Source organism: Mesoplodon mirus (assembly GCF_964341445.2).
Source record: "Mesoplodon mirus genome assembly, chromosome: 3".
NCBI lineage: Eukaryota > Metazoa > Chordata > Mammalia > Artiodactyla > Ziphiidae > Mesoplodon > Mesoplodon mirus.
Window position 1 is genome coordinate 132,455,741 of NC_138978.1, and position 21,052 is coordinate 132,476,792.

Sequence of the window (21,052 nt, forward strand, 5' to 3'; positions counted from 1 at the left end):
AGTGTATCACTCTAAATAGGCCACTATAAGAATTTTGGCTTTTATTTTAAGTGAAATGGGGAGCCATTAGAGGGTTTGATCAGAGGAGTGATGTGATAATGACTTATATATTTAAAAGAATCCTCTGGTTACTCTTTCAAAGACTAAGGGGTTAAGTGGGCAGCGGTGAAAGGAGGGAGACCAGTTAGGAGGCTGTTACAGTAGTTGGCAGTAGTTCCAAGTGAGCAATAATGGAGGTTTGGACCAGGGTGACAGAAGCAGAGGTAGTGAGAAATGATAGAATTCTGCACATATGTTGAAGATGGAGCCAGTAATATTCTTGATTAGATTGTATGTAGACTAAGAGAAAGAAAAGAGTCAAGGATGAATACAAGACTACAGTTGATTTAAACAATTAGAAAAATGGAGTCACCATTAACTGACAGCATATTCTTTGGGTAGAGCAGATATTGTGGAGAAAATGGGAAGAATATTCCCCCAAATTCATTTAAATCTGGTTTAACTGAATTTGGTTTAATCGAATTTTGCTACTGTTATTGTTTTCTTTTTGATTTCTGCTGTCTTTATTAATTTCTTCTACGTGAAAGCTGAGATAATTCAAGATCTTCTTTCTTTTCTAATATAGGCATTTAGTGCTATAAAATTTCCCCTAGGGCTTACCTGGTGGCGCAGTGGTTGAGAGTCCGCCTGCCGATGCAGGGGACACGGGTTTGTGCCCCGGTCCGGGAAGATCCCACATGCTGCGGAGCAGCTAGGCCCGTGAGCCATGGCCGCTGAGCCTGCGCATCCGGAGCCTGTGCTCTGAAACGGGAGAGGCCACAACAGTGAGAGGCCCACGTACCGCCAAAAAAAAAAATTCCCCTAAGTACAGACATACCTTGGAGATATTGTGGTTTCAGTTGCAGACCACTGCAATATTGCAAAAAGCCAGTCACACAAATTTTTTGGTTTCCCAACGAGTATGAAAGTTATGTTTATGAACAACATTGGAGTCTATTAAGTGTGCAATAGCATTATGTGTAAAAAAATTATATATACCTTAATTTAAAAATACTTTATTGCTAAAAAATGTTAACTATCGTCTGAGCCTTCAGCGAGTCCTGATCTTCTTACTGGTGCAGGGTCTTGTCTCAGTGTTGACAGCTGCTGACTGATCAGGGTGGTGGCGGCTGAAGGTTGGGGTGGCTGTGGCCATTTCTTAGAATAAGACAACAGTGAAGTTTGTCACATCGATTGACTCTTCCCTTCAAGAACAATTTTTCTGTAGTACACAATGCTGTTTCATAGCATTTTATGCACATAGAACATCTTTCAAAGTTGGAGTCAGTCCTCTCAAATCCTGTTGCTGCTTTATCAACTGAGTTTATGCATTATTCTGAATACTTTGTTGTCATTTCAAAATCTTCACAGCATCTTCATGAGGAGGAGTTTCCACCTCAAGAAACCATTTTCTGGGACTTCACTGGTGGTCCAGTGGTTAAGACTCTGCACTTCCAGTGCAGAAGGTGCAGGTTCGATCCCTGGTCGGGGAAGTTCCGCATGCCAAACGGTGCAGCCAAAAAACAAAAAGAAACCACTTTCTTTGCTCCTTCATAGGAAGCAACTCCTCATGCATTCAAATTTTATCATGAGATTGCAGCAATTCATTCACATCTTTAGGCTCCACTTCTAAATTCTAGTTTTCTTGCTGTTTCCACCACATCTGCAGTTACTTGTTCCACTGAAGTCTTGAACCGCTCAAAGTCACCCATGGGGATTGGAATCAACTTCTTCCAAACTCCTGTTAATGTTGATATTTTAATCTCTTCCCATGAATCATGAATGTTCTTAACGGCATCTAGAATAGTGAGTCTTTTCCAGAAGGTTTTCAATTGACTTTTCCCAGATCCATCAGAGGAATCACTGTATATGGCAGCTTTATGAAATGTATTTATTCAACAATAAGACTTGAAAGTTGAAATAACTCCTTGATCCATGGGCTGCAGAATAGATGTTGTTGTTAGCAGGCATGAAAACAACATTAATCTTGTACATCTCCATCAGAGCTCTTGCATGGCCAGGTGCATTGTCATTGTGCAGAAATATTTTGAAAGAAATCTTTTTCTGAGCAGTAGGTCTCAAACAGTAGGCTTAAAATATTCATTAAATCATCTTGTAAACAGATGTGCTGTCATCCAGGCTTTATTGTTGAACTGTTAGAGCACAGGCAGAGTAGATTTAGCATAATTCTTAAGGGCCCTAGGATTTTCAGAATGGTAAGTAATCATTGGCTTCAACTTAAAGTCACCAGCTGCATTAGCCCTTAACAAGAGAGTCATCCTGCCCTTTTAAGCTTTGAAGCCAAGGCATTGACTTCTCTCTAGCTATGAAAGTCCTAGAGGGTGTCTTCTTCCAAAGAAGACTATTTTGTCTACACTGAAAATCTGTTGTTTATTGTAGTCACCTTCATTATAATTCTTAGCTAGATCTTCTGGATAACTTGCTGTAGCTTCTACATCAGCACTTGCTGCTTCACTTTGCAATTTTATGTTATGGAGACAGCTTCTTTTCCTTAAACCTCATGAACCAACTTCTGCTACCTTCACACTTTTCTTCTGTAGCTTCCTCACCTCTCTCAGCCTTCATTGAAGAGAGTTAGGGCCTTGCTCTGGATTAGACTTTGGCCTAGGAGAATGTTGTGGTCAGATCTTCTTTTCAGACCACTCATACTTACTCCATGTTAGCAATAAGGCTATTTAGCTTTCTTACCATTCATGTGGTCACTAGAGTAGCACTTTTAATTTCCCTCAAGAACTTTCCTTCTGCATTCACAATTTGGCTGACTGGCACACGAGGCCTAGCTTTGGTTCTGTCTTGGCTTTTGACGTGCGTTCCTCACTAAGTTCAGTCATTTCTAGCTTTTAACTTAAAGTGAAAGATATGTGACTCTTCATTTCACTTGAATATTTAGAGGTTATCGTAGGGTTATTAATTGGCCTAATTTCAGTGTCGTTGTGTCTTAGGGAATAGGGTGGCCTGAGGAGAGGAACGGGAACGGCCAGTTGGTAGATGGAATGAAATAGTAAGACCAACTATATGCTGCCTAATTCAAATGTAGAGACAACAGGTTAAAAGTAAAAGAATGCAAGAGATATACCAGATATAATTGACATACAACTATAGCTAATATTACTGTATTGTATGTTTTGTAACTTATTGGCATCATAAGTAATTGTACCTTAGATTGTCATTTTTCTGAATTAACCAAGTTAGAAACTGTTACCTGGGTCCGTACCACTAGGAAGATAGTAGCTTTGGAGGGAAAAGCTGGAGTTAGGGCAGTCTCAAAATCTCGTAGTCATACCAGAGTTCTCAGGTAAATTTATGACCTAAACAGAAGGATTTTTGAGGGCTTTGATGCCCCACGCAGGAGTTTTTTTGTAAGGTAAAGTGTGTGAACCTATGAGTTACACCCTCTTATAAGTTTTCCTTGATCTTAAAAAAGTCTAAATCTAAAGAGAATACCCCAGACTAGCCTTGAGGAATAGCCTTAAAAGCTGTCCCAGGAGAATCTAGAAGCATCAGAAAACACAACAGGCTAAAATCATTTGTTTCTCATTGAAAAAAATAGAAATGGCTTTCAATATTTTTAAGATACTGTGTTTAACACTGAAAATGTAAGAATGCTATGAATCTTCTCCAGCTGTTAGTAAGTTTCTTGGGGGTAAAACAAAGTTACTAGATTCTTACTTTTTATTAGCTATACTTAGTTATGAACTGTATATTGTCATATATACCAACAAATGTGTATCAGCATATGTACATAACAAAAAAGGAAAATTTTATTACTTCACAGTTATAGGAAGCAGTGTAAACTGATAGGAAACCCCTAGACCTGGTATTCAGTTGACTAGATTGTTATCTTGGGTTCTGCCCCGTTAGTCCTCAAGTTCCTCATCTATAGAATGGGAAGGCTGGTTAATGGAATTGAACAGGATATTCCCAAAGCGCTTTACAATTCTAAAAAATTCTGAGTTTTTATTATTTTAATGAGTAGAACTATGGGTCAAATACTCGTTAACAAGTTTACTGCTTGTTATGCATGGGAAGTCTGTTTTTCTCCCACGTGGTAATTAAAGCTTTCTACGCTTGAAGTCATGGGTGCTCTGAATTGGTAAAGAAGACTAGAATTAATATGTGGTTATAAAAGTCCTTTCATTACGGGGTTAAGTAATGGTGAGAAATGTGACCTCTACTGTTTAGTGAAAGATCTTTTTAATATACAGAGGCATTGTTCTTTTTGGTATAATAATGAAAGCATTCATTATATCTAGCTTTTGGTTCTAATCTGTATAGAATCAGTTGTTTGATAATGTAGTATGACCCTGATTGCAATTCATGGGGGGAAGGAGTGGTTGTAGTTGCTGTTAAGACCCTAATTATAGCATTTCTTTTGCACTTTCAAGATGAACTTCATTTTATCAATGCTTGTGAAGAAGGAGTAATTGAATTCCTTCAGGATTTACTGTTGGGTAATCACTGATGACGTACTTCTTTTTAGATTTTTGTGATTAGCTATCAATATAGTTTGATCCAGCTGCTTTCTCTTTGTGGTCATATTATTGTTCCTGAGAACTGAAAATGTCTTTTGTGCTTCAGTTAATCATCCAGTTATTTGCTTCTTGAAGGCCATGATTACCTAAGTTTAGAATTACTTGCTAGATTTTAAGATTTTATTTAGTCTTTAAAAATTTTTATATTTGTGAGCATATTTTAACATTTAATTCTTAAAGGGAATATAGTCATTCTACTGTAACTACCTGTAGAAAATAGGACAGTTTCTATATTATCTTTGATCATTTTAAGCTTGATTATCAGAATTTTGATATGATACTCTTCCTTAGCCCTGTTTACATACAAATCTTTTCACTGTAGTACGAGGAGAAATGAGGGTCCCTGAAGAAGCTCTAAAGGTAAAAAGTTTTTACTTATAATTCTTTTGTAAATCTACCATTTACTAGGGTTGATTTCACTCATGTATATTTCACTTCCATTTTAAAATGTTTTATAGCACGAGAAGTTTACCATTCAGCTTCAATTGTCCCAAAAATCTTCAGAATCAGAATTATTGAAATCTGCATGTGCCAAAAGCATAGATTCAAAGGTAGCAGATACCACGGCAGAAGTGCCGCACAAAGCTACAGAAGCACTAAAATCTGAGGAAAAAGCCATAGGTAAGTTAACTTCTTTCAAAATACCGTATTTATACTCGATTATGAAGAAATTGAATGCTTTGTTCTCAAAAGCTTGGCCATATCCTTATAAAAATAATTAATGATAACAATGACAATTTCAGAGTGGGTTTTAATGCAGCCAGTGCTTCATTAGAAAGCATTATAAAACATATAATTATATGGCAGTTGTATATAGGTGTGTTTAATACATTTAAATATTTGAGGAAACTATGTATAATTTGCCTTATAGTATTTTTATTATTTCATGTTTGCTACTTTTTTTTCTGGATTGTAACTGAAATGAATGAAAAGAAAATGTCCAATAATGCCTACATCATCATAATTATCGTATTTATAGTATTCCAGGAACTGTAAAAAATATTTTATATAGATAATCCCATTCATACAAAAGAAATTTTTAAAACTGCTAGACATTACCAGATTGCTCAGATATAAATCTTTTAGTCCAGCTAACAACTAGTTCAAATTTAATTACTGTGCAATGCCCTTAGGTTTAAAAAAAAAAGGAAAAAATGGTCACTTATACCAAAATTTAGTTTTGGCCTTCATATTTAGATTTATGAGCCATTTCTATATACCAAAGAACTAATTACACTTTGACAAAAAGCTATTGGGCTATAGCAGTTTACATTACTTAGATAATAGCCAGTGCAGAATTTCATTTATTTCATCATGTTCAATATTGAATGAGATTCACAAATACTAAGTTATTCAACTTAGAGTACTTTTCAGCTATCTAGACTATACAGCTGACCCTTGAACAACACTGCTTTGAACTATGCAGGTCCACTTATATGCAGATTTTTTTTCAGTAGTCAACACTACAATACTACAGGATCCACTTCAGTTGAATCTACGAATGTGGAACTGTATATATGGGGGGACTGTGGATTTGGAAGGCTGACGATAAGTTATACTCAAATTTTCAACTGCAGGGAGGGTTGAGGCTCTTAACCCCGTGTTGTTCAGGGGTCAGCTGTACTTCTTCATTTAATAAATCAACTGGGCGATTCTAGCATTCTGCAAAAGCTTTTTTTTTTTTTTCCTGTTTCATATGCTTTAGACAGATTTTTCCCACCTCTTTCCAGATACTTCTGCTATGCCCCGTGGTACTCCATTATATGGGCAACCATCATGGTGGGGGGATGATGAGGTGGATGAACAAAGAGCTTTCAAGTCAAATGGCAAGCCTGAAGAGAAAAATCATGAAACTGGAACATCAGGTAAAAAAATCTCAGACTATGACATTAAGTAGGTATTTTAGGAAGAACTTATCATCAAAGCAAAAATCTGTCTACCCTTAAAAGAGATGTCTCCTATTCTTTAATATGTTAAAAATAGTTGATGAATGTTTTAATGACATTGTCATTTTAAATTAAATTTATTTATTATGAATGATTCTCTCATAAAGTATTAATTCTAATATCTTTGTAAATCACTTTTATTTAAAATATTTTTCCTTATTTAACTTATTTATGAGGGTGTTAAAACTTGATATATAGTTAAGTAATATAATTGGACATTTTAAGTATTTTAAAATAATTTTTTAAATGTTTTAATTAGACCAAAACAAACTAGTTTTGTGTGTTTTCATTAGATTCACAAACATATAATCATATTTTTAAATGAAAATTTTTTATTATGTTCAAAATGTATGAAGTTTAAAACTTCTTTAAAATCTCAGCATGCCCAATTTGTTGGGGTATGGTAACAACAAGATTAGCTGTTGAGCAGCCAGAATGAAGAAATAATTCTGAATCACATTCTCAGATAAATAGTCAAGGAACATAATCTTTTGTTGCTGGAGGAGTTTAGTAATGAACTAAGTGAAAAGCCAGAAAGTCAAGATTTCCAGGAAATAAATGGAGGTATCAGTTGTCTGTCACATAAGGACTTGACAAGGACATCAACACTGAAGGATGAACAGCCAGTTTCTGTGATAATAGCAGATAAGGATTAGAACTGGAGGAATTAAATACAGGCACCAGGGAGCAGTATGGAAAGCCAACTTTGACTCTGAGTTAAGGATAGATTCCATCAGAAGTTCTGTCAACTTTCTACCTTTGACCATAATTCTACAAGGTAAATAAGAGGTTTTTATTAGCTGGAGAATAAGAGCACTGGTGCTTAAATATGCTCTAATTTTACCAGAGTACAAGTCTTAGAAAGCTGGCCTTACCAACTTGATCTTAAAGTGCCCCAAACTGAAAGTTGTCAACTTTGCAAATAAATTCCCATCTCAGTTTCCTTGTTTCTGTGGCCAACACGTTTTTTTCTTCATGTTCAAGCTCAGAAACTTAGTATTATTTAGCATACCCTCAAATGCAAATAATAGAAATGCCACCTGAGACTAAACAGGAAGGAATTCTACTGGCTAAAATAAATAACTGAACCTCTTCAGGATTGGTTAATGCAGCATCTCAATGGTGTCATCAGCTAGCTATTTTCTCTCGGACTTTCTGCCCTTCTATTCACAGTGGCTGCATACTGAGGGAGTTTCCCCTCGTACTCATAGGCTGCTTGCCAGTAGCAGTTGGAGTGCATGCTGCTTTGATCACATCCAGTGGGAAATAGCAAAGGTCGCTTCTAGAAGAACCCCTGGAAACTCTCCCCAAAGTTTTCAACACATTTGTCATCTCATTGGCCTCTCATGGGTTCAGGAGTAGGTCACCTGCTTATTTCTGAACCAATCCCTGGCAAGGGTTATGAGATTATCCTTAAGCCAATTGTGCCCATCCTGAAGCTGAATATGGGGTTAGTTTTCCCCCTAAGGTACATGAGCTGTATCAGGGAAGAGTTAGAGATACCTGGGAATGTTGGAGTTCTTGTAGGAGGGAGGAATAGGAAATAGATTTTGGAAGGCAGTCAAGAATGTCTACTTTATATGAAATCTTTGTGTCTTCCCTTCCTTTCACCTCATCTATTATATTGCCTACTTCTGTTGCCCTTTTTTTCCATTAATCATAACTGAACTATTTCCAGTTTCAACCCTTCTGCAGTTCATTTTGTATAATAAATCTAAGCTGCCGTTTTTTTTCCTTTCTTTAAGAAACTACAGTAGCTTCCTTTTGCTTGCCCAATAGGTATTATGTCAAAGTTCTCTCTAATTTTGTCCCACTTTCTTAGCCTTGCGTCCCACTACCAGTTGTTTAGTGCTCTCTCCCAGTGCATTTCCACATAAATTAGACTAATTCCTGCCTGCTCTTCTCCCACAGACATGTATACACATAAATCAGGTAATATAAAATTCTAAAGGGTATGTCTGTTTATATCTATTGCTAATATGTAACACTTTCCTTCAGTATTCTGTGTGTATGCCTTCTCATCTAAACTATAAGTTCCTTCAGGAATCACATATTATATTATCACTGTGTACTAGAGCCATCTAGGAGAAAGAGAGAGAGGGAGAGAGAGAAGGGGAGGGGGAGAGAGAGGAGAGTGAGAAAAAAAATGTACTAATAATTGGTGGTTAACTTAGAAGAAAACACAGCAGAATTTAACTGTTGCCAAATTCTGAAAATAATTGTGATACTGAGTTTATCTGGCCATTAAAGATCCTTCCACCCTCACACACAAAAGAACTTTTGAAGTCTGAAATACATATCTTCTAGAATACAATCAATGTAATTATAATAAATGTAAATACAGTAAATGTAATTTTTGTCCTGGAGACAGAACCATGACTTATTAACAACAGCTAACACTTCAGTGGTGCTTGCTTTATCAAGACACTCTTCTTAGTGCCCTGCATATGTTTAATCATTTAATCCTTTCACAGTGATACCTAAAAGTAGTTACTGTTATCATCCCCATTTTATAAATAAGGAAACGACGGCAAGGTTATGTGAATTTATTCACAAGGTCACCCTGCTAGCAAGTAGTTTAGCTGGGATTTGAACCCAGGTAGCCTGACTCGAGTCCATGCTCTTAACCACAAACAGTTAACATTTCAGCAGTCATTACACACACACACACACACACACACACACACACAGCCACTCCAAAAGAATATACTTCGTATAGTATAAAGATTAAAACAAGCACTCCAAAAACAAATTGACATAAAAAATTGATCTCTCATACCTAAGTTAATGAAATGAATTTCAAACTGTGAAACATCCAGTAGTAATTTCATCCATGTGAATGAAACTAAATTCTTAAATGATTACCAGCTGTGTGGCGTGTCTCATTGAGTATCTTTTCTGCCAGATGACAAAAGCTGTCTAATAATCTTGGGATTATTTTTGAGTTAGAAGGAATTAAGTCTTTTGTTAAGTAGCTTGAAGCACTCTGTCAGATTCAGCTGATTAAAAGCCTTAATGAGAGTCTCATTTGCTTTCTTATATTAGTATGAGGATGTTATTGTTTCAGATTTATCATTTGTAGTCTTTTAAAATATAGGGTGAGAGAAACAGTTTACTAATTTGAAATAATTTATGATGCCAGCATATATTGTAGAATCAAATTTGAAAATGCGTATTGAATGCTATTCCGCTTGGTCATTTTGAAATTAAGGTTTTTTTTAGTGTTTCAGATTATGAAATATAAATGATTAGTTTATTTGTGCTCTAAGCATGCTTTTTTGGTAAAAGCAAAAAGTTATTTGCTTCTTGGTTACCAATTTTTAGACTGTAAAATCTTAGTATTTATTTTGAAAGGTGAACATTCCAGAAAGGATAATAGAGAATCTACTACCTAGTAACTTTTTATGTCCCTTTCTGTGGGTCCATGTGTATCCAGAATCTCCTACCAATTTCCCTTAAAGCCCAAAGAACCCTAGAAGCAAATATTAGAGCAATCAAGTTCTCCTGAAATTGTGTGAATATTTGAGTCCTATTAAAGGAGAATTTGTCCTCATTTTAGATCAGGTATGCTCTTCTACCTTCTAACTTGGTTTAAACGGTTTAAACACTTTTTAGGTTACAATTAAAGGCCTTTAAGTGTTGCATACAGTTTGAAAAGGTGTGTACAACTGTGAAGAGTAGATTTTTGGCTCTTTTACACTGATTTTTAATCTAATTAAACTAAATTTGAAAACTTTTGAGTTGTAGTTCCTTTTTGGTAAAAAGAGTTTCCCAGTCTTTGTAATTTGAAGTACTTGAATATACTAGGTTGGATGGATATCTTAAGCAGAATTTGCCTTCATAATTATAGTCTTTATCATCTCGAAACAGCTTAATATTTCATTTAATTTAGTACAGAAGAATGAAGGGAACATATTTTCTGAATTATGTATGTTATCAGTTTCCCTGGAAGGTCACACAATCATAAAATACCTTAAGAATTTAAGGATATTGCTCTTCTGATTTTGATAAACATAATTAATTCTAGCATAATCAGTTATTAAATACTTTTAAATATCTAACAATTGAGATTAATAATAAAATATTGGTATAAATAAAATATTAGTATTTTAGTATATAATTTAGTTTACTTTAGTATAAACAAAATAGGTTTTGAGTAGAAATGCATGTTAAATTCATAAATTTCAGAATGTTTCGTCAGTGTACTGAAAGAGGAAAGCTGTTTTATTTTTCTATATTAATTTAGAAGACCCCTAATAATTTTTCTAGTGGGCGTACAATTCCAAAATATACCAGGCCCACACTTGATCTGGTTTTATCATCTTCAGAGAAATGAATTCCTCTACATAATGAATTTTCCAGATGACTGAACTTTACTTTTACAACTGAAATTTTTTTCTAAGTTTAACCATTTCCTATATTTCTATTAAATGAATTACCCATGTCATTGCCTTCTTAAGCACAGAAGGCTGAATATAATTTAAATGTTTGCTTTATGACTCAGAAGCATCATTATGAACATCAGTGATTGAACTATGATACATTACAGTGATGCCTTTGGGAGACTTGAAGTATGTAAGACTGTTTGCTCCATATACTGAATGAATGGTTCTGAACTACTGTGTTTTTGAGCCATGTGTCTGCTCTTGATTGTTTTTTGTCTTATCTCGACAACTTGACTCTTCTTAGCGCAATATGTCTGACCTTAATCCTTGCTTTTATATCCCCTCCAGATTTGCCACATGTAATCTGAGTAAATAGTCAAAAAAGGTTCTCAATGAAGGACTTTCCTGGTAGTAAAGATCACAAATATGAGGATATAGGTGTTGTCATATCTGTCTTGGGTTTTTTATTTTAGAGTTAGATTTTTGGTTATAGTTTCTTGTTTCCCTAATTAGCTATGTTGAAGAGTTGGGGGAGGAAAAGTAAGAGAAACATTTACTTTTGTGCCTACTTTGTGCCAGACTTTTTCTGGATAACTTATCTCACTGAATCTTCACAACAATCTTATGGGTAGATATTATTTTCTCATTTAACAATGAGGAAAATGAGAATTAAGGACTGATAGAGACAGGACTTACCTGATTTCAAATCTTCTCACTACTTTCCACTAATCATATCATATATGCTGCCTTTCCACTCTGTTGTGCTGCTTGACATTGTTAGATAAGCGATTTCTGGTTAAATTAGGTGTTAACTTGTGTAAGTCTCAGGGTTTCTAGTCCTTGGAGTAAAGGCAATTTTGAAGTAGGACTAACTTAGGAAATAATAATCTTAAACATAGTTATGTGCAGTTGTTGATCTCTGCTTTTTTAATGTGTTATAATGTGAAAACATTAAAAGTATGTCAGTATTAACTGTGAAGTTTTTTTCACAAGGGAGGAAAATTGGAAACATACTCATTTGAATCGTGAATAACAAGTAAATGATAAATGCTATACCTCTGGGCCAGCTTTTTGTAGTTATTGCTTCATAGTTCAGCCACATCATTTTATTTGGGTATTCAGGTAGTGGTAGTAGGAAATTACTAACCCTTGTTCTCAGGGTTACTCTGTTACCTGTAAGGATGTGGAGAGCAAAATGAATGAATGAATGAATGAATGACGATAGATAGATAGGATAGGTTTGCTTATTTATTTAACATCTTTATTGGAGTATAATTGCTTCACATTGTGTTAGTTTCTGCTGTATGACGAAGTGAATCAGCTATATGTATACTTATATGCCCATATCCCCTCCCTCTTACGTGTCCCTCCCACCCCTCTAGGTGGTCACAAAGCACCAATCTGATCTCCCTGTGCTAAGTGGCTGCATCCCACTAGCTGTCTGTTTTATATTTGGTAGTGTATATATGTCCATGCCACTCTCTCACTTCGTCCCAGCTTATCCTTCCTTCTCCCCGCATCCTCAAGTCCATTCTCTTAAGTCTGCATCTTTATTCCTGTTCTGCCCCTAGGTTCTTCAGAACTTTTTTTTTTTTTAGATTCCATATATACATGTTAGCATATGGTATTTGTTTTTCTCTTTCTGACTTACTTCACTCTGTATGACAGATTCTAGGTCCATCCACCTCACTACAAATAACTCAATTTGGTTTCTTTTTATGACTGAGTAATATTCCATTCTGTATATGTGCCACATCTTCTTTATCCATTCATCTGTAGATGGACACTTAGGTTGCTCCCATGTCCTGCCTATTGTAAATAGTGCTGCAGTGACCATTGTGGTACATGACTTTTTTTGAATTATGCTTTTCTCACAGTATATTCCCAGTAGCGGGATTGCTGGGACATATGGTACTTCTATTTTTAGTATTTTAAGGAACCTCCATACTGTTCTCCATAGTGGCTGTTTCAATTTACATTCCCACCAACAGTGTAAGAGGGTTCCCTTTCCTTCACACCCTTTCCAGCATTTATTGTTTGTAGATTTTTTGATGATGCCTATTTGGAATGGTGTGAGGTGATACCGCATTGTGGTTTTGATTTGCATTTCTCTAATGATTACTGACGCTGAGCATCCTTTCATGTGTTTGTTGGCAATCTGTATATCTTCTTTGGAGAAATGCCTATTTAGGTCTTCTGCCCTTTTTTGGATTGGGTTCTTTGTTTTTTTTGATATTGAGCTGTGTGAGCTGCTTGTATATTTTGGAGATAATGCTTTGTCAGTTGCTTCATTTTCAAATATTTTCTCCCATTCTAAGGGTTGTCTTTATGTCTTGTTTACAGTTTCCTTTGCAGTGCAAAAGTTTTTAAGTTTCGTTAGGTCCCATTTGTGTGTTTTTGTTTTTATTTCCATTTCTCTAGGAGGTGGGTCAAAAAGGATCTTGCTGTGATTTATGTCATAGAGTGTCCTATGTTTTCCTCTATGAGTTTGATAGTGTCTGGCCTTGCATGTAGGTCTTTAATGCATTTTGAGTTTATTTTTGTGTATGGTGTTAGGGAGTATTCTAATTTCATTCTTTCACATGTAGCTGTCCAGTTTTCCCAGCACCACTTATTGAAGAGGCTGTCTTTTCTCCATTGTATATTCTTGCCTCCTTTATGAAAGATAAGTTGACCATATGTGTGTGGGTTTATCTCTGGGCTTTCCATCCTGTTTCATTGATCTATATTTCTGTTTTTGTGCCAGTACCATACTGTCTTGATTACTGTAGCTTTGTAGTATATAGTCTGAATTCAGGGAGCCTGATTCCTCCAGCTCTGTTTCTTTTTCTCAAGATTGCTTTGGCTCTTCGGGGTCTTTTGTGTTTCCACACAAATTGTGAAATTTTTTATTTTAGTTCTGTGAAAAATGCCATTGCTAGTTTGATAGGGATGACATTGAATCTGTAGATTACTTTGGGTCGTAGAGTCATTTTCACAATTTTGACTTCTTCAGTCCAAGTACATGGTATATCTCTCCATCTGTTTTAATTTCTTTCATCAGTATCTTATAGTTTTCTGCATACAGGTCTTTTGTCTCCTTAGGTAGGTTTATTCCTAGCTATTTTATTCTTTTTGTTGCAATGGTAAATGGGAGTGTTTCCTTAATTTCTCTTTCAGATTTTTCATCATTAGTGTATAGGAATGCAAGCGATTTCTGTGCATTAATGTTGTATACTGCTACTTTACCAAATTCATTGATTAGCTCTAGTAGTTTTCTAGTAGCATCTTTAGGATTCTCAATGTATAGTATCATGTCATCTGTTAACTGACAGTTGTACTTCCTCTTTTCTGATTTGGATTCCTTTTATTTATTTTTCTTCTCTAATTGCTGTGGCTAAAACTTCCAAAACTATGTTGAATAGTAGTGGTGAGAGTGGGCAACCTTGTCTTGTTCCTGATCTTAGAGGAAATGGTTTCAGTTTTTGACCATTGAGAACAATGTTGGCTGTGGGTTTGTCATATATGCACTTTATTATGTTGAGGTAAATTCCCTCTATTCCCACTTTCTTTAGAGTTTTTATCATAAAAGAGTGTTGAATTTTGTCAAAAGCTTTTCCTGCATCTGCTGAGATGATCATATGGTTTTTCTGCTTCAATTTGTTAATATGGTGTATCACATTGATTGATTTGCATATATTGAAGAGTCCTTGCATTCTTGGGATAAACCCCACTTGATCATGGTGTATGATCCTTTTAATGTGCTGTTGGATTCTGTTTGCTAGTATTTTGTTGAGGATTTTTGCATCTATGTTCATCAGTGATACTGGCTTGTAGTTTTCTTTTTTTGTGACATCTTTGTCTGGTTTTGGTATCTGGATGACAGTGCCCTCATAGAATGAGTTTGGGAGTGTTCCTCCCTCTAGTATATCTTGGAAGAGTTTGAGTAGGATAGGTGTTAGCTCTTTTGTAAATGTTTGATAGAATTCACTTGTGAAGCCATCTGGTCCTGGGCTTTTGTTTGTTGGAAGATTTTGAATCACAGTTTCAATTTCAGTGTTTGTGATTGGTCTGCTTATATTTTCTATTTCTTCCTGGTTCAGTTTCGAAAGGTTGTGCTTTTCTAAGAGTTTGTCCATTACTTCCAGGTTGTCCATTTTATTGGCATAGAGTTGCTTGTAGTAATCGCTCATGATCCTTTGTATTTCTGGAGTGTAAGTTGTTACTTCTCCTTTTTCATTTCTAATTCTGCTGATTTGAGTCTTCTCCTTTTTTTTCTTGGTGAGTCTGTCTAATGCTTTATCAATTTTGTTTCTCTTCTGAAAGAACCAGCTTTTAGTTTTATTGATCTTTGCTCTCATTTCCTTTATTTCTTTTTCATTTATTTCTGATCTGATATTTATGATTTCCTTCCTTCTGCTAACTTTGGGGTTTTTTTGTTCTTCTTTCTCTGATTGCTTTAGTTGTAAGGTTAGGTTGTTTATTTGAGATGTTTCCTGTTCGTGAGGTAGGATTGTATTGCTATAAACTTCCTTCTTAGAACTGCCTTTGCTGCATCCCGTAGGTTTTCAGTCATCATGTTTTCATTATCATTTGTTTCTAGGTGTTTTGTGTTTTCCTCTCTGATTTGTTCAGTGATCTCTTGATTGTTTAATAGCGTATTGTTTAGCCTCCATGTGTTAGTAGTTTTACAGTTTTTTTCCTGTAATTGATATCTAGTCTCATAGCATATCAGAAAAGATACTTGATATTATTTCCATTTTCTTAAATTTACCAAGGCTTGATTTGTGACCCAAGATATGATCTATCATGGCGAATATTCCATGAGCACTTGAGAAGAAAGTGTATTCTGTTGCTTTTGGATGGAATGTCCTATAAATATCAATTAAGTCCATCTTGTTTAATGTATCATTTAAAGCTTGTATTTTCTTATTTATTTTCATTTTGGTTGATCTGTCCATTGGTGAAAGTGGGGTGTTAAAGTCCCCTACTATGATTGTGTTACTGTCGATTTCTCCTTTTATGGCTGTTAGCAATTGCCTGTGTATTGAGGTGCTCCTATGTTGGGTGCATAAATATTTACAATTGTTATATCTTCTTCTTGGATTGGTCCCTTGATCACTATGTAGTGTCCTTCTTTGTCTCTTGTAATAGTCTTTATTTTAAAGTCTATTTTGTCTGATATGAGAATTGCTACTGCAGCTTTCTTTTGATTTCCATTTGCATGGAATATCTTTTTCCATCCCTCTTTCAGTCTGTACGTTTCCCTAGGTCTGAAGTGGGTCTCTGTAGAGAGCATATATACGGGTCTTGTTTTTATATCCATTCATCCAGTTTGTGTCTTTTGGTTGGAGCATTTAATCCATTTATATTTAAGGTAATTGTTGATATGTATGTTCCTTTTCCTATTTTCTTAATTGTTTTTGCTTTGTTATTGTAGGTCTTTTCCTTCTCTTTTGTTTCCCGCCTAGAGAAATTCCATTAACGTTTGTTGTAAAGCTGGTTTGGTGGTGCTGAATTCTCTTAGCTTTTGCTTGTCTGTAAAGGTTTTAATTTCTCTGTCGAATCTGAATGAAATCCTTGCTAGGTAGAGTACTCTTGGTTGTAGGTTTTTCCCTTTCATCACTTTAAGTATGTCCTGCTACTCCCTTCTGGCTTGCAGAGTTTCTGCTGAAACATCAGCTGTTAACCTTACGGGGATTCCCTTTTATGTTATTTGTTTTATTTTCCTTGCTGCTTTCAATATTTTTTCTATGTATTTAATCTTTGATAGTTTGATTAATATGTGTCTTGGCATGTTTCTCCTTGGATTTCTCCTGTATGGGAGTCTCTGTGCTTCCTGGACTTGATTGACTATTTCCATTCCCATATTAGGGAAGTTTCCAACTATAATCTCTTCAAATGTTTTCTCAGTTCCTTTCTTTTTCTCTTCTTCTTCTGGGACCCCTGTAATTCGAATGTTGGTGTGTTTAATGTTGTCCCAGAGGTCTCTGAGACTGTCCTCAATGCTTTTCATTCTTTTTTCTTTATTCTGTTCTGTGGTAGTTATATCCACTATTTTGTCTTCCAGGTCACTTATCTGTTCTTCTGCCTCATTTATTCTGCTATTGATTCCTTCTAGAGAATTTTTACTTTCATTTATTGTGTTGTTAATCATTGTTTGTTTGCTCTTTAGTTCTTCTAGGTCCTTATTAAACATTTCTTATATTTTTCTCCATTCTATTTCCAAGATTTTGGATCATCTTTACTATCATTACTCTGAATTCTTTTTCAGGTAGACTGCCTATTTTCTCTTCATTCGTTTGGTCTGGTGGGTTTTCACCTTGCTCCTTCATCTGCTGCGTATTTCTCTGTCTTCTCATTTTGCTTAACTTACTGTGTTTGGGGTCTCCTTTTCGCCGGCTGCAGGTTCGTAGTTCCCATTGTTTTTGGTGTCTGCCCCCAGTGGGTATGGTTGGCTCAGTGGGTTGTGTAGGCTTCCTGGTGCAGGGGAATGGTGCCTGTGTTCTGGTGGATGAAGCTGGATCTTGTCTTTCTGTTGGGCAGGACTGCATCCAGTGGTGTGTTTTGGGGTGCCTGTGACCTTATTATGATTTTAGGCAGCCTCTCTGCTAATGGGTGGGGATGTGTTCCTGTCTTGCTAGTTGTTTGGCATAGAGTGTCCAGCACTGGAGCTTGCTGGTCATTGAATGGAGCTGAGTCTTGGCATTGAGATGGAGATCTCTGGGAGAGCTGTCACCATTTGATATTATGTGGGGCCAGGACGTCTCTGGTGGTCTGATATCCTGAACTCGGCTCTCCCACCTCAGAGGCTCAGATCTGACCCCCAGCTGGAGCACCAAGACCCTGTCAGCCACACGGCCATCCAAGAAGGATAGAACAGAAGCTAAGTCAGCAGAAGGCAGGTCTAACAGGTTTGATTCTGAATAGAATACAGGTGAAAAGTGAATGTTAGGAGATTAATTGTAAAGTAGATTCTCCTAAAGGTGCTGAAAATTGCAAGAAGTCACTTGCCAAAGTTGAGCAAGCATCAGAGCCAGTAGGATAGGTTTGTAAACCAGTTGTACTATATGAAATTGATCAAGTGCAGTACATAGTACTGATACAGTACATGATACATAGTAAATAAATCAATGTTGAAAAAATAAAAACATTAATGAGTTTATTTATGTATGTAAAGTAGTTAATGCATATTACTCTCATGGAAATTTTAAGTGACAGGCCTTCAGGGTAAACGCTCAAGTGGATACTTTAAGGAAAACATAAATGAACTCTGTAATAAAGAAGTTTTTAAAACGTGACTTAGGTTATTAAGAATCCTGTATATGCTCTTCCTCCAGAAAGTGTGTAGAATTATTGCTTTGATAGTGTAGAGTGTTTTTGATACACTGTTTTCATTTTCAGTATTGAGAAAAAGTAGATTTTGAAAAGGATAATTTTTATGTTGAAAATTGTTTTTGTAATATATTCTGTTTACTGTCTGTGTAATTTGCTTTCACTTTTTTTTTTTTTTTTTGGAAGTGGAACTTGATGTCTTCTAATACCCTGTGCCACACATTTGACTACAGAAATGTTGCTGTCCCATTCTTCTATAACCTAAAAGCAAACAGCTTTATGACTGTTTCATATTCACCGTATTGCTAAGAAACTGATTATAGCACCTGAAGAATCCCATCCATATTTGATATTTGAAAAAATGTGTCAAGACCCAATACTTCACTTAATTAGAAAATGATTAGAAACAACCTCGTCCCCCCCGTATTGCCTTTCCTTCCTAATAAATTATCTGCAAAGGGTGTTTCTGTCAATCTCTTTTTAAAAGGAATGCTTTTTTGAGCTTTAGGGAAATATTTTTCATTTGAATTCACTCTTTACCACCTTGATAATAGTTCTTTTGTTTCCTGAAAAACAGAGCAATTTAATCTTTAAATTCTTTTTGCATTTGCAGTATCTGATAACACATCTAAAGCATTTCAGTTATCATTTTCATTTATGTGCCTTCACATATTTTATATATAAATGCATTTGTTTTTATTCCTTCATATTTATCCCTGAGGCAACAGAGGAATAGTGTTCCAGAGTTGCTTACTTAAGCCAGCTCTTTTTGATCTGAGATTTATAGTTCAGCTTTTCCTCCATGGATTTTGACACTTGGATGTATTCTGCTGTATAGAAATGTACCTGAATTTCCTTGTGGAATTAATTGTCTGGCAACTGAATTGTCTATTTTTAACTTACTTGTTTTCATACTGCTGCTTGGATTGCAATGCCACAAGCAAACCACATGTTTTATCTCTAGTCATTCTTTTATTTTTTATAAAATGTATCTATTTTCTTATAAGGATCACACATTGGTAATATTATTTTTGTCCTTCTAAAAGTAATGCCTCTGAATGTGATAGTGAAGAATGGTAAGTGGAATCATTATGTCCAGAACATTGCTTACATATTGATGTCATGTTTCTTTCTTCATTTGAGCACCTGTTCTCCTTTGGAAATTTACTTGTTTTCATAGATATTTCAGATATTTCATCCTCCTTACTTGATAAGGAAGTTTATATTTTTTTCTATCTCTCTCTATATGTACATTGAACATGCATATCCATCTCCATTTGATTTCAGTTCTTTTGTACTTTGATGATTTCTGGATCCAAGTTGGAAAAAATATGGACCTAGCCATGCAAGGTCCATCTCTTAACTGCTTTGCTATCTTTTGCCACTGCGCTGCTTATCTTGCATCTCCTATTGGTAACTGAATGCTACGTTTATAATCAGAATTATTTCTCTTCTGTGACATTTGCCATTCTTTTTCATCCAGACTATGATCTGCCTTCTGATTTCCATGGAATAATACAAGTGGCAATTACTATACTTCTTCAAGTGCTAGAAGCTTCCAAATATTTTGAATTTTCTCTTATTTTTCTTATTAGGGTGCAGCATAGATGCCAAGCAAGTTGAGGAACAATCTGCAGCTGCAAATGAAGAAGTACTTTTTCCTTTCTGTAGGGAACCAAGTTATTTTGAAATCCCTACAAAAGAATTTCAGCAACCATCACAAATAACAGAGAGCACTATTCATGAAATCCCAACAAAAGACACACCAAGTTCTCATACAACAGGTGCAGGGCATGCTTCATTTACCATTGAATTTGATGACAGTACCCCAGGGAAAGTAACTATTAGAGATCATGTGACAAAATTTACTTCTGATCAGCGCCACAAATCAAAGAAGTCTTCTCCTGGAACACAAGACCTGCCAGGGATTCAAACTGGAATGATGGCACCAGAAAACAAAGTAGCTGACTGGCTAGCACAGAACAACCCTCCTCAGATGGTATGGGAAAGATCAGAAGAGGATTCCAAAAGTATTAAAAGTGATGTTCCAGTTTACTTAAAAAGGTTGAAAGGTAAAGTGAATTGATCATTTTAGAACTTGCTATTTTATGGTAAAGTTCAGTCTTCACAGTTACCAACCTATTATTAGATAAATAACTATATGGTATAAAGCTTCTGCATTTTTGAAGGTTTATATTTGATTTTAAAGCTCAAAAGCCAGCCAAACTGCCCACATCCAACTTACTCATTCAAAACAGTCTGCCTTCATTTTCTTGCCAAAACCAGATTGGTTTTGTAAATTTGTATTTATGCCATTAAATATGTTTCTTTTTCTTATGGAAATAAAAGATTCATTCATTTCACCAGTGGAATTCCCTAGAAAGCAGTTCTCATCATTTTCTTGACTTCAGGAAAAGATATATTTAATTCTGTTCTTCTCTATTATGTGCTTCCTGTAAAATAGCAGTATGTAGATTTTGAAAGTTTTAAGCCATTGGATAATGGGATGACAGTTCTACTTTGGTAATATAGTCACATTGTTGGTAGAGTGTTTCAAACTCTTCTCAGGTTACTCATGAAACAAAAATTTTTTTTGTTTAGAGATATTGGGAATTAATTGAATTAAGAATTTTTTCACTAGTAAGACTTTTATAAAAATTGTAGTTGAAGGTTTATTTGTGAAATAATTATTATATATGTTTTATTAGTATAATACTTGATGAAAGTTAGTAAAATCTTTCTTTATACCTGTACATCGAAGTATCAACTGATCATTTTTTTCCATTGATTTTGCTAATTTAATTAATTTAGAATT

At 35.4% G+C, this 21,052-nt stretch overlaps 1 protein-coding gene across 8 annotated transcripts in view; it reads left to right on the top strand.

The window, feature by feature from the left end:
• Nucleotides 1-21,052, top strand: part of CEP170 (centrosomal protein 170) — a 145,198-nt gene that overhangs the window by 70,992 nt on the left and 53,154 nt on the right. For all 8 annotated transcript variants that reach the window (XM_082615760.1, XM_082615761.1, XM_082615757.1 and 5 more), the window contains exons 5-8: nucleotides 4,894-4,952; nucleotides 5,051-5,213; nucleotides 6,323-6,457; nucleotides 19,833-20,309. In XM_082615760.1, coding sequence (XP_082471886.1) covers nucleotides 4,894-4,952; nucleotides 5,051-5,213; nucleotides 6,323-6,457; nucleotides 19,833-20,309 — 834 coding nt within the window. The remainder of the gene's footprint in view (nucleotides 1-4,893; nucleotides 4,953-5,050; nucleotides 5,214-6,322; nucleotides 6,458-19,832; nucleotides 20,310-21,052) is intronic.